This window comes from Babylonia areolata, chromosome 34 (assembly GCF_041734735.1).
Source record: "Babylonia areolata isolate BAREFJ2019XMU chromosome 34, ASM4173473v1, whole genome shotgun sequence".
Lineage (NCBI taxonomy): Eukaryota > Metazoa > Mollusca > Gastropoda > Neogastropoda > Buccinidae > Babylonia > Babylonia areolata.
The window spans coordinates 15959023-15971204 of record NC_134909.1 but is presented as its reverse complement, the minus strand read 5'-3'; the positions used below and the strand labels follow the sequence as shown (position 1 = coordinate 15971204).

Genomic DNA, 12182 nt, shown 5'->3' with positions numbered 1-12182 from the left:
ACAGAGAGAGAGAGAGGGAGACAGAGACAGAGACACAGAGAGCGAAAGAGACAGACAGAGACACAGATATACAGACAGAGACAGAGACAGAGAGAGAGACAGACAGACAGGCAGAGAGAGAGGGGGGGGGGACAGAGAGAGACACACACAGACAAAGAGGGAGGGAGAGACAGAGACAGAGACACAGAGAGAGAGAGAGAGAGAGTGAGAGAGAGAAATATTCATTATCACATATCATTGCGAGGTTCATTCCCATGATTCTTTGCGACAACAGGACAGAATTCAGTATCAAGGAGCACAACTTTTCTTTGGCTGGCTTCGATTGTCAGGTTTGCAGTTTTACACGTGTTTTCAATGTCTTTGTGTGTGTATATATATTAAATATATATATATATATATATATATATATATATATATATATATATATATATGTGTGTGTGTGTGTGTGTGTGTGTGTGTGTGTGTGTGTGTGTGTGTGTGTTATGATTGCTTTATTTACTTCCTGTTAGAATGTATATATTTCCTTAGTGTGTGTCTATGTCGATGTTGTTAATCGTCACACGGCATAAGATGTTTTTCTTTTTCTTAAAATTGGGTGATACCCATAGATGCTTTCATGAAAAATTAGATAGCGTGTCATTGGCAAAATTAAGTAATGATAACATACATTGTGAAAACTAGTTTTGTCTGTTTTACCTGGCAAACTTCTCTCTCTCTCTCTCTCTCTCTCTCTCTCTCTCTCTCTCTCTCAATGTGTGTGTGTGTGTGTGTGTGTGTGTGTGTGTGTGTGTGTGTGTGTGAATGATTCTTTAACCACTTCTTTATAGAAAACGAAGACATTTGAGTGGCATGAATTTATCATTCACTATTATTGTTTTCATCTAAAATTCTGGTTTCTACCTTAAATTCTCTGTTCGTGTTGGTTTTCGAGAACCATTGTTCTTAAAAAACAAAACAAAAAAGAAGCAAAATAGTTATATTTATAAATACAGAATAAATAAAATTACACCGTACACACAGCACTTTCTGAATGACTTCGGAAATAATTACAAAGTAGAAAGACATGTGCATTCAATGGAAATGAACCTCTAGGCTGCCTATATGACGAGATGAATCGTCATGGCAAGCATGTACGCTTCGCTGCCACAATGACGAGGTAACTCATCATTGAAATATTCTGACTTTTCCCTGCTTTGCATTCAGTTCGTTGACAAAAATGCTGGTAGCTTTAGCTTGGGGAATCTCTCTAGATTTTTATTCATAGCTAGAAACACCATCAACGTCATGAGGCAGTCCTTTATTTGAACGTTTTGGTTGGGTTACTGGCCGCAGTGTTTGCCTGGCTCCTCCCCTCGCTCGCTCAACAAAATGTCAGACTGACGCCATGATTTGGTTTTGGGTGCATTCTTTGTTGTCAGTGGAGAGGCTGTTTGCCGTGTGTGTGTGTGTGTGTGTGTGTGTGTGTGTCTGTGGCGGGGTGTTGGTGAGTGTCCGTGTATTTGTATCTGTGTGCGTGTCTGGCGGGGTGCCAGTGCGTGGTGCAGGGATACATTTTCAGGAAGGGTGTCATGGGTGGGGTGGGTGGGGTGGTTTTCAATATTCTGAGTTGTCGTGAGTATTTTCTAGCTCGTACCTGCGTGTGTGGGGGTTGGGGGAGGTGCGGGTGGAGAGGAGTACTGATGGGGAGTGAGGAACGAAATGTAAAGCGCTTTGAACAGTATTTCTCAGTGGAGAAAGGCGCTATATAAATGTCCATCATTATTATCGTTATGAACACCTGATGAAAACATGTCTACTTTGACCTTGAAAAAAGTATAGACAAAAAATAAAATAAAATAAAATAAATAGATACATAAATAAAGATAGGACCCGGCCGAGCTGTCTGGATTTTTTTTTTTCCTCTCACGCAATCAGGGGCGTGTATATGTCGCTTGCTGTGCATACTAACCTCCCTTTCGGAAGAACATGACCAACGTGAGCGTCAGTGACAGAATTTTAAAATCACCCACTACCACACCTCAGCGTGTTTCAAAAAGAAAAGTTTTGATTATATATATATATACGCGAAAACCCGGATAAAGTCACAATTTATCTTCTTTTTTTCACTTTTGCATAAAAAAATTTTGCTTCTAAAAGTTTAAAAATCAAAGATCAAGACAGAAAAAACAGAATGGATCTATCTGTCATAGTTTGTTTTTTTTCTGTTATTTTTTCAAAGTTCGTGTGTGCGCCTCATTCTCTCTCTCTCTCTCTCTCTCTCTCTCTCTCTCTCTCTCTCTCTCCCCCCTCATTCTCTCTCTTCCCTCACTCTCCCCCTCATTCTCTCTCTCTCTCTCTCTCTCTCTCTCTCTCTCCTCATTCACTCTCTCTCTCCCCTCGTTCTCTCTCACCCCCTCATTCACTCTCTCCCCCCCTCATTCACTCTCTCTCTCCCCTCATTCTCTCTCTCTCCCCCCCTCATTCACTCTCTCTCTCCCCTCATTCTCTCTCTCTCCCTCCCCTCACTCTCTCTCTCTCTCCACTCATTCTCTCTCTCCCGCTCATTTTTTCGCTCTCCCCCCCTCATTCTCTCTCCCCCTCATTCTCTCTCTCCCCCTCATTCTCTCTCTTCCCTCACTCTCTCTCTCCCTCATTCTCTCTCTGTTTCCTTCCCCTCACTCTCTCTCTCCCCTCACACTCTCTCTCCCCCTCATTCTCTCTCTCTTTCCCTCCCCTCACTCCCTCTCTTCCCTCACTCTCTCTCTCTCCCTCATTCTCTCTCTCTTTCCCTCCCCTCACTCCCTCTCTTCCCTCACTCTCTCTCTCTCCCTCATTCTCTCTCTCTTTCCCTCCCCTCACTCCCCCTCTTCCCTCACACTCTCTCTCCCCCTCATTCTCTCTCTCTTTCCCTCCCCTCACTCCCTCTCTTCCCTCACTCTCTCTCTCCCTCATTCTCTCTCTCTTTCCCTCCCCTCACTCTCTCTCTCCCCTACAGTCTCTCTCTCTCCCATCTTTCACTCTCTCTCTCCCCCTCATTCTCTCTCTCCCCTCATTCTCTCTCTCTCCTCATTCACTCTCTCTCTCCCTTCACTCTCTCTCTCTCCCCCCTCATTCTCTCTCTCTCTCCCCTCATTCTCTCTCCCCTCATTCTCTCTTCCCTATATCCCCCTCAATCTCTCTCTCTCTCTCTCCCCTCACTTCCCCCTCACTCTCTCCCCCTCACTCTCTCTCTCTCTACCCTCATTCACTCTCTCTCTCTCTCCCTCTCTCTCCTCATTCACTCTGTCTCCACTTATTCTCTCTCTCTTCCCTCACTCTCTCTCCCCTCATTCTCTCTCTCCCCCTCATTCACTCTCTCTCTCTCTCTCCCCTCATTCTCTCTCTCTTTCCCATCATTCACTCTCTCTCTCTCCTCATTCTCTGTCTCTCCCCTCATTCACTCTCTCTCTCTCCCTCCTCATTCTCTCTCTCTCCCCTCATTCTCTCTCCCCTCATTCTCTCTCTTCCCTCACTATCCCCCTCATTCTCTCTCTCTCTCCCCCCTCACTTTCCCCCTCACTCTCTCCCCCTCACTCTCTCTCTCTACCCCTCATTCTCTGTCACTCTCCCCTCATTCTCTCTCTCTTTCCCATCATTCACTCTCTCTCTCTCCTCATTCTCTGTCTCTCCCCTCATTCACTCTCTCTCTCTCCCTCCTCATTCTCTCTCTCTCCCCTCATTCCCTCTCTCTCCCCTCACTCTCTCTCCCCTCATTCTCTCTCTCCCCTCATTCTCTCTCTCCCCTCATTCTCTCTCTCCCCTTATTCTCTCTCTCTCCCCTCATTCTCTCTCTTCCCTCATTCTCTCTCTCTCTCCTCACTCTCTCTCTCCTCATTCACTCTCTCTCCCCTCATTCCCTCTCTCTCCCCTCACTCTCTCTCCCCCTCATTCTCTCTCTCTCCCCTAATTCTCTCTCTCCCCTCATTCTCTCTCTCCCCTCATTCTCTCTCTCTCTCCTCAATCTCTCTGTCTCTCCCCCTCATTCTCTCTCTCTCCCCCTCATTCTCTCTCTCCCCTCATTCTCTCTCTCCCCTTATTCTCTCTCTCTCTCCTCAATCTCTCTCTCTCTCCCCCTCATTCTCTCTCTCTCCCCCTCATTCTCTCTCTCCCCTCATTCTCTCTCTCCCCTCATTCTCTCTCTTCCCTCACTCTCCCCCTCATTCTCTCTCTCTCCCCTCATTCTCTCTCTTCCCTCATTCTCCCTATCTCTCTCCCCTCACTCTCTCTCTCTCTCCCCTCATTCTCTCTCTCTCCCCTCATTCTCTCTCTCTCTCCCCTCATTCACACTCTCTCTCCCCCCTCATTCTCTCTCTCTCCCCTCATTCACACTCTCTCTCCCCTCATTCTCTCTCTCTCCCCTCATTCACACTCTCTCTCCCCCCTCATTCTCTCTCTCTCCCCTCATTCACATTCTCTCTCTCCCCTCATTCTCTCTCTCTCTCCCCTCATTCACACTCTCTCTCCCCCCTCATTCTCTCTCTCTCCCCCATCATTCTCTCTCTCTCCCCTCATTCTCTCTCTCCCCTCATTCACACTCTCTCTCTCCCCTCATTCTCTCTCTCTCTCCCTCATTATCTCTCTCCCCCTCATTCTCTCTCTCTCTCCCTCATTCTCTCTCTCCCCCTCATTCTCTCTCTCTCTCCCTCATTCTCTCTCTCTCCCCCTCATTATCTCTCTCTGCCACCCTCATTCTCTCTCTCTCTCCCTCATTCTCTTTACCCCTCACTCTCTCTCTCCCCCTCATTCTCTCTCTCTTTCCCTCCTCTCATTCTCTCTCTCTCCCCTCATTCTCTCTCCCCTCATTCTCTCTCTCTCCCCTCATTCTCTCTCTCCCCTCATTCTCTCTCTCTCTCCCCTCACTCTCTCTCCCCTCATTCTCTCTCTCCCCTCATTCTCTCTCTCTCTCCCCTCATTCTCTCTCTCTCCCCTCATTCTCTCTCTCTCTCCCCTCACTCTCTCTCCCCCTCATTCTCTCTCTCTCCCCCTCATTCACTATCTCTCTCCCCTCATTCTCTCCCTTTCTCCCTCATTCACTCTCTCTCCCCTCATTCTCTCTATCTCCCCCCTCATTCTCTCTCTCTCCCCCTCATTGACTCTCTCTCCCCTAATTCTCTCTCTCTCTCTTTCCCTTCATTCTCTCTCTCTCTCTCCCGTCATTATCTCTTTTTTTCTCTCTCTCCCCGCTCATTCTCTCTCACCTCATTCTCTCTCTTCCCTTACTCTCCACCTCATTCTCTCTCTCCCCTCATTAACTCTCTTTCCCTCATTCTCTCTCTCTCCTCTCATTCTCTCTCTTCCCTCACTGTCTCTCCCTCTCATTCTCTCTCTTCCCCTCATTCTCTCTCCCTCCTCATTCTCTCTCCCCTCTATTCACTCTCTCTCTCTCCTCATTCACTCTCTCTCCCCCCTCATTCTCTCTCTCCCCTCATTCACTCTCTCTCTCCTCCATTCTCTCTCTCTCTCTCCTCTCATTCTCTCTCCCCCTCGTTCTCTCTCTCCCCCCCCCCTTCATTCTCTCTCTCCCCCTCATCCTCTCTCTCCCCCTCATCCTCTCTCTCCCCTCACTCTCTCTCCCCCTCATTCTCTCTCTCTCCCCTCATTCTCTCTCTCTCTCTCTCTCTCTCTCTCTCTCTCTCTCTCTCCCGTCAGGCAGTCGATAACTTCACCCACGCTCTCTAGCACAGTGAACATAGACGCTGAAGTCAACAACAGGATCGCCAAAGCCAGCGCCGCCTTTGGGAGACTCCGTGAGAACGTCTCGGGAGCGGAGAGGACTCAGCGCTACCACCAAGCTGAAGGTCTACTGTGCAGTGATCCTTTACCGCCTTCCTTTACGCCAGCGAGACCTGGACTGTCTACAGCCAAACAGCTCAATCACTTCCACCTGAGCTGTCTCCACAGACTCCACATCAGGTGGCAGGAAAAAGTCTGGGACGAACTGACCTCTGCAGCGTCTACACCTTCCTGCAGAAAGCCCAAGCCAGGTGGGCTGGACATGTGGTCAGAATGCCAGACAGTCGACTGCCTAAGCAGCTGCTGTACGGAGAACTGTGTCAGGGCAAGCCTTCAGTTGGAGGGCAGAAGAAATGCTACAAAGACTGCCTCAAAGCGCCCTTCAAAGACCTGGGCGTCGACATCAACACGTGGGAGACGCTTGCTCTAGATCGTCCAGCTTGGCGCAGCAAGATCACCACAGGAGCCCGTGCAGCTGAAGCCAGGTGCATCACCGAGGCGCAACGAAAGCGTGCTGTGCACAAGGCGCGAGCAGCATCCACTGCCACGACAAGCACCCACTCACTTGTGTCCCACATGTGGGCGAGCCTTCAGGGCCCGGGTTGACCTCATCAGTCACTTCCAGACCCACAGCCACTGATCTTCCATCTGATTCTTGAAGCCATGGTCATCTTCGAATCCGAAGGACGAACATCATTTATTTACACACACACACACACATACACACACACACACACATATATATATATATATATATATATATATATATGTGTGTGTGTGTGTGTGTGTGTGTGTTTGGGGTTTTTCTTTCAGAGAGTGAATTAAAAATGGGAAAGATCGAAAGCAAAGTGTCCAATCACACAGACGAAAATGTCTGGATCCTCATCTACAACGGTTATGATCCTCTCTACTGGATTCAGAGAAGCACAATCCTAGTTCTCAGAGGTGGTTTTCCCGTCAGGGTGGAAGGTCTGCCTGGCGGTGTAAGCGCAATCCAAATGGCTGTCATCTATAACAGATATGCATACCGCAAAAAAGCCGATCTGTTTCTTGTGCCAGAAGGATCGGAGCTGGAGATCAGGGTAGGAAATGTGTGTGAAAAAAACAGAAGAAAAAAAAAAGGAAAAGAAATGTGTGTGTGTGTGTGTGTGTGTGTGTGTGTGTGTGTGTGTGTGTGTGCTTGAGAAAAAGTATCATTTGTTCAAGTTAATCCTATTTCACAGGTAATTTATAATTACAGTATTTGTGTTAAGTTGTGTTCAGAATTCCAAGGGTCATTATTTCATGATGAATGTATTCCTACTAAAAATCCTAGATGCGAAAGTTTCTTTCTTTCTGTAACATCTTTTGATGTAAACATGTTTTTTTTTGTTGGTTTTTTTTTTTTTTTTTTTTTTTTTTTTTTGGCAATAGCAGCGAAGAAGCGTGTGTAAAGCAATGGCTGTTATAGTAAGTTGAACTTAATACTTTACAGGTCAGTATTTTGTAATGTAATAAACATATTCAAAGAAGTGTGCGTGTGTGTGAGTGTGTGTGTGTGTGTGTTTGTGTGTGTGTGTGTGTGAGAGAGAGAGAGAGAGAGAGAGAGAGAGAGAGAGGCATGCATGCCTTTGCTTGTGTTTGCATAACTGGAAACAATACCTGTTAAAAAAAAAAAAAAAAAATTGCCTGATTTGATACATGCAATTATTTTATGCTTGAAGTGTATAACAGCAAAACATACTTGCCTTTACGATGACAGTAAATACTTCTGATTGTGATGAATCTTTGTTCAGGCGATGACACGTGAAGAGGGCGTGACGGAGTTCAGCGGTGAAGGAGTGATGATGCTGAAAAAATGCATACCCGTCTCTGAATTCCCCATCTCAAATGGCAGAGAGCTTGTCAATTATTTGCTCACACGATGTAGAAACAGGTTTGGCGGGCCCTAAGGGTTCCAGAAATTGCAAGATATGCACCTGGTTTCTTTAGAGGGCAGCTTCCATTTGTCCTCCTTTGAGACCAAATTTTGCTTTCAGTGAACATGCGCAGGTCAAACTAAGCTGATCCCCTGTTTTAGAAAGAACTTCACGTAGGTAAAAAAAATATATTTATAATATCAAAGTAAACTGAAATTTGCATTAGACCCTGATATAATTTTACAATTATTCATAACATTTATAACAGCTCAACAAGACAGGGGCCAGATAGAACTTGATGGAAGAGCTCTGATGTATGGACACAACACCACAAAATTTGTATTTGTATTTCTTTTTATCACAACAGATTTCTCCGTGTGAAATTCGGGCTGCTCTCCCCAGGGAGAGCGCGTCGCTACACAACAGCGTCACCCATTTTTTTGTATTTTTTCCTGCATGCAGTTTTATTTGTTTTTCCTATCATTCAATGGCTGCATTCTCATTTACATTTGAAATTTGGCAAGTGAACAGCGCCACCCATTTTTTGGTATTTTTTCCTGCATGCAGTTTTATTTGTTTTTCCTTTCATTCAATGGCTGCATTATCATTTACGTTTGAAATTTGGCAAGTGAACAGCGCCACCCATTTTTTTTTTGTATTTTTTCCTGCATGCAGTTTTATTTGTTTTTCCTATCATTCAATGGCTGCATTATCATTTACGTTTGAAATTTGGCAAGTGAACAGCGCCACCCATTTTTTGTTATTTTTTCCTGCATGCAGTTTTATTTGTTTTTCCTATCATTCAATGGCTGCATTATCATTTACGTTTGAAATTTGGCAAGTGAACAGACAACAACAATCTTTCTCTGGAAAATCGAAATTTCTTTGCCAAAGCATAAACACTAATCATGAAGATGCAGATAATGAATCAGTTTCAAAATAATACAGGAGTATGCAGTTGGTGCATCAGTTTCAATTTCAGTTTCTCAAGGAGGCGTTACTGTGTTCTGACAACTCCAAATACAGAATCTGCACATCTGCTAGGCAGATGCCTGACCAATTACATAAACCAATGCACTTAGTCAGGCCTTGAATGCATGCATATGTGACCGAGCGCTATGCTTGCTCCAATACTTGCTTCACGCACAAGCTGTATTAGCTTGCCTCATGCACAAGCTGTATTAGCAGACGACAGTTTTCCCTCCTTACCCGCGCCCAGAATGTGTGACGTCACTCCGCTTACATCATTTTGTCCTCGCCAGACCACCTGCTGACGGCTCGACCAGTGTAAGCTTTACCTAATTTATACGGTCAGTGTACTTTCACCAAGTCAGCATCGCTTCAATCACTTTAACTGCGCTATTTAAATGTATTAGAAATGTCAATTGATGTCAGCGTTTGGTCTTCACACATATGCATTATGTTGTTGCGTATCCCAAACCCAAGTGATAGTCTTTCCATGTAATATGTATATATGTGCTTTACTATTCACTTGTGCCGACATGTTGTGCTTATGACATTTGTTTGTGTCATTCCAGGCACTGTCTTCTCCTAGTTGTCTTCTTCTCATTACTTCTTCTCTTAGTTCTTCTCCTTTAGTTTATAACTATTGTAAATAAACCAATAGAAAACCCCATTTGTGACTGGCCTCTATATGGTCCTGGCCTGTGCGTGGGATCTTGTCTATCCTTTCATTCAATTAATCATTTAGTTAAGTCTTTTGTGCCGTACCCTATTAGAACCACTCGGGACATATATATATATTCGTGTACCTATCAGAGTGGATTTCTTCTACAGAATTCTGCTGGGGGACAACACTCTTGTTGCCATGGGTTCTTTTTCAGTGTGCCAAGTATGCGCTCTACATGAAACTTGGTTTATCGTCTCATCCAGAGTAGATGCTCAGTTCCATTTCCAGTCAAACTTGGGAGAAAGGACAGGAGCAAGATTCGAACCCACACCCTCACAGACTCTATGTTGGCACCTTCCTCCGGTGCATCAGTGTTCATCTGTGTGTGTGTGTGTGTGTGTGTGTGTGTGTGCCGTGGAAGCTGTGATACGTAGACTAGAAATGAGTGTGTGGAGGAGGGGGGTAGAGGAGGTGCAGGGTAATGTGTGTGGTGTGTGTGTGTGTGTGTGTGTTGGAGCTCATGTACGTTTATATGTATTTGACTGTGCTTTCATATCTCTGAAACTGCATGTTCGGTGCATATCTGTTATGCATGTGTGGGTGTATATGTGAATGTGTCTTCATGTTTTACATCTATCTGCTTATTTATCATTATCTTTTTTCTTTTTTTTCTTCTTTTTTTTACATTATATTTATTTATTTATTTCTTTGTGTAAGCTTATCTATCATTTATTCACCTTCTTTTCCTTTTTTTTTCTCAAGGCCTGACTAAGCGCGTTGGGTTACGCTGCTGGTCAGGCATCTGCTTGGCAGATGTGGTGTAGCGTATATGGATTTGTCCGAACGCAGTGACGCCTCCTTGAGCTACTGAAACTGAAACTGAAACTGCATCAGTGAATAATGAAAAACCAGTGGAACATGAATTTGAAAAATATGGCATGACGTTTAAAAAAAAAACACCTAAGCAAACCTTTTTCCACATTTTTAAAAAAGTTTGTTTTTATCTTTTTTTTTCCGCCTTTTTAATACAACATATAGCTTATGATATATCAGGTACAAGTTACAGAAAAAATCATACTGTTTGGTGTTGAGGAAAAAAAACAACAACAAAAAAACAAGGACAAACTTGAGTTTTGATTTCACCATGGAACATGTTTATGTATATACAAACTAAAGTTTGAAAAAACATTTATGAAATGTAATAATCTGTTACAGTTCAGATAAAGTACAATGAGAAAAATGCTTATGTATGCAGGAACATTAATTTGAGAAATGAGAATAAGTTACAATGCAGATGAAGCCTTCAATTGCCAGTCATCACTTCATCTGCTGTCAATGCTTCAATTCAGTTATTGTCTACGTCCAGTAACCTTTGCTTGGCTTCCTCGTAACTGCGAAATCAACTTTGTGTGTTTATGGCAGTCTGTGCTGACTTTCTTTTCTCACTGAACATTAATGAATAAAATTAAAAAAAAAAAAAAAAAAAAAAAAAAGTCACACCCCTTAAGTGTTTGTGTGTGTGTGTGTGTGTGTGTGTTTTGTATTACTCTTTTTTGTCACAACAGATTTCTCTGTGAAATTTGGGCTGCTTTCCCCAGGGAGAGTGTGTCGTTACACTGAGAATGCCACCCTTTTTCTGTATTTTTTTCTGCCTGCAAGTTTTAAAAAAAAATGTTTTCCTATCGAAGTGATATTGATATTCAATTCCTATCGAAGTGCACTGAGTGCATGCTGCACACGGGACCTCAGTTTATCGTCTCATCCGAATGACTAGCGTCCAGACCACCACTCAATGTGTAGTGGAGGGGGGTACACCGAACATGAACAAGATTTCCTAACAAGATTTTCAGAACTATTCCCGGCAAACAGAAAATACACAGCTTAAAAAACCCCAAAAAAACAACAACAAAAAATAAAACAAACAAAATTCCAAAAGTCTTCTCATAAATGCTGCAATGTCCACCAACTCTTCATCCCCATATCATAGGGGACATCCCACATCTAAGTTTCCATCCCCACATTATAATAATAATAATAATAATAATGGTATTTATATAGCGCTGGATCTTGTGCAGAGACAAATCAAAGCGTTTTCGCACCAGTCATTCACACGCATGCATAACTCAACTGTAGAAACTAAAGACAAGGAAGGGCAGGCAAGGGAGGCTATTTTGGGAAGAGGTGGGTTTAAGGCCAGACTTGAAAGAGCTGAGTGTGGAGACTTGACGAAGTGAAAAAGGAAGTTCATTCCAATCGCAAGGTCCAGAAACAGAGAAAGAACGGCGGCCAACAGTCGAGTGTTTGAATCTGGGTATGCGTAAACAGAGTGGATCCGAAGCCGATCGTAGTGAGCGAGATGGAGTGTAGAGGTGAAGGCAGCCGCAGAGATAGGAAGGGGCATTATACATCAGTCACATCTCCCAACAATCCCCCCCCCCCCCCCCCCCCCCCATGACCCCCCTCCCACCGCAAACACACAAACAAGACTCCTCCTGTCCTCTCAAACCACACAGCCTTTCTCAGACATACTCAAAACCAACACCTTCATCAAGTTCCACTGATTGAAAACATATAATCTTCCTCACCAAAACACTCAACCGTATTCAAACCAACTTCAATTTCCTTTAAAAAAAAAAAAAAAAAAAAAAAATCCATTAAAAAAACAAAAAACAAAAAAGAACAACAAAACAATGTGTAATCTTTCTCATCAAACACTACATGCTGAAGCTGACATCCTGACAAATTTCCACTGTATAAATACCGTCCAAATAACAAAACACTCAAACATTTTTTCCTTTCTTTCTTCTTTTTTGTGCCCGTGTTTGGGGCCTTTCATTATATATATATATATATATATATATATAGAGAGAGAGAGAGAGAGAGAGAGAGATATGAATATATAT

General features: G+C 43.8%; 1 protein-coding gene across 1 annotated transcript; it reads left to right on the top strand.

Annotated features, from left to right (window-relative positions):
* The first annotated feature begins 250 nt into the window (after positions 1–250).
* Positions 251–10731, top strand: LOC143277509 (uncharacterized). The gene is made up of 3 exons (XM_076582363.1): positions 251–329; positions 6565–6833; positions 7527–10731. The coding sequence occupies exons 2-3, from the start codon at positions 6579–6581 to the stop codon at positions 7680–7682; spliced, it is 411 nt and encodes a 136-aa protein (XP_076438478.1). The 5' UTR covers positions 251–329; positions 6565–6578; the 3' UTR covers positions 7683–10731.
* Positions 10732–12182: the final 1451 nt, after the last annotated feature.

Coding starts and splice junctions, on each gene's coding strand:
- LOC143277509 (XM_076582363.1), top strand. CDS start 6,579: ATGGGAAAGATCGAAAGCAAAGTGTCCAATCACACAGACGAAAATGTC. Junction 6,834..7,526: donor GATCGGAGCTGGAGATCAGG/GTAGGAAATGTG, acceptor ATCTTTGTTCAG/GCGATGACACGTGAAGAGGG.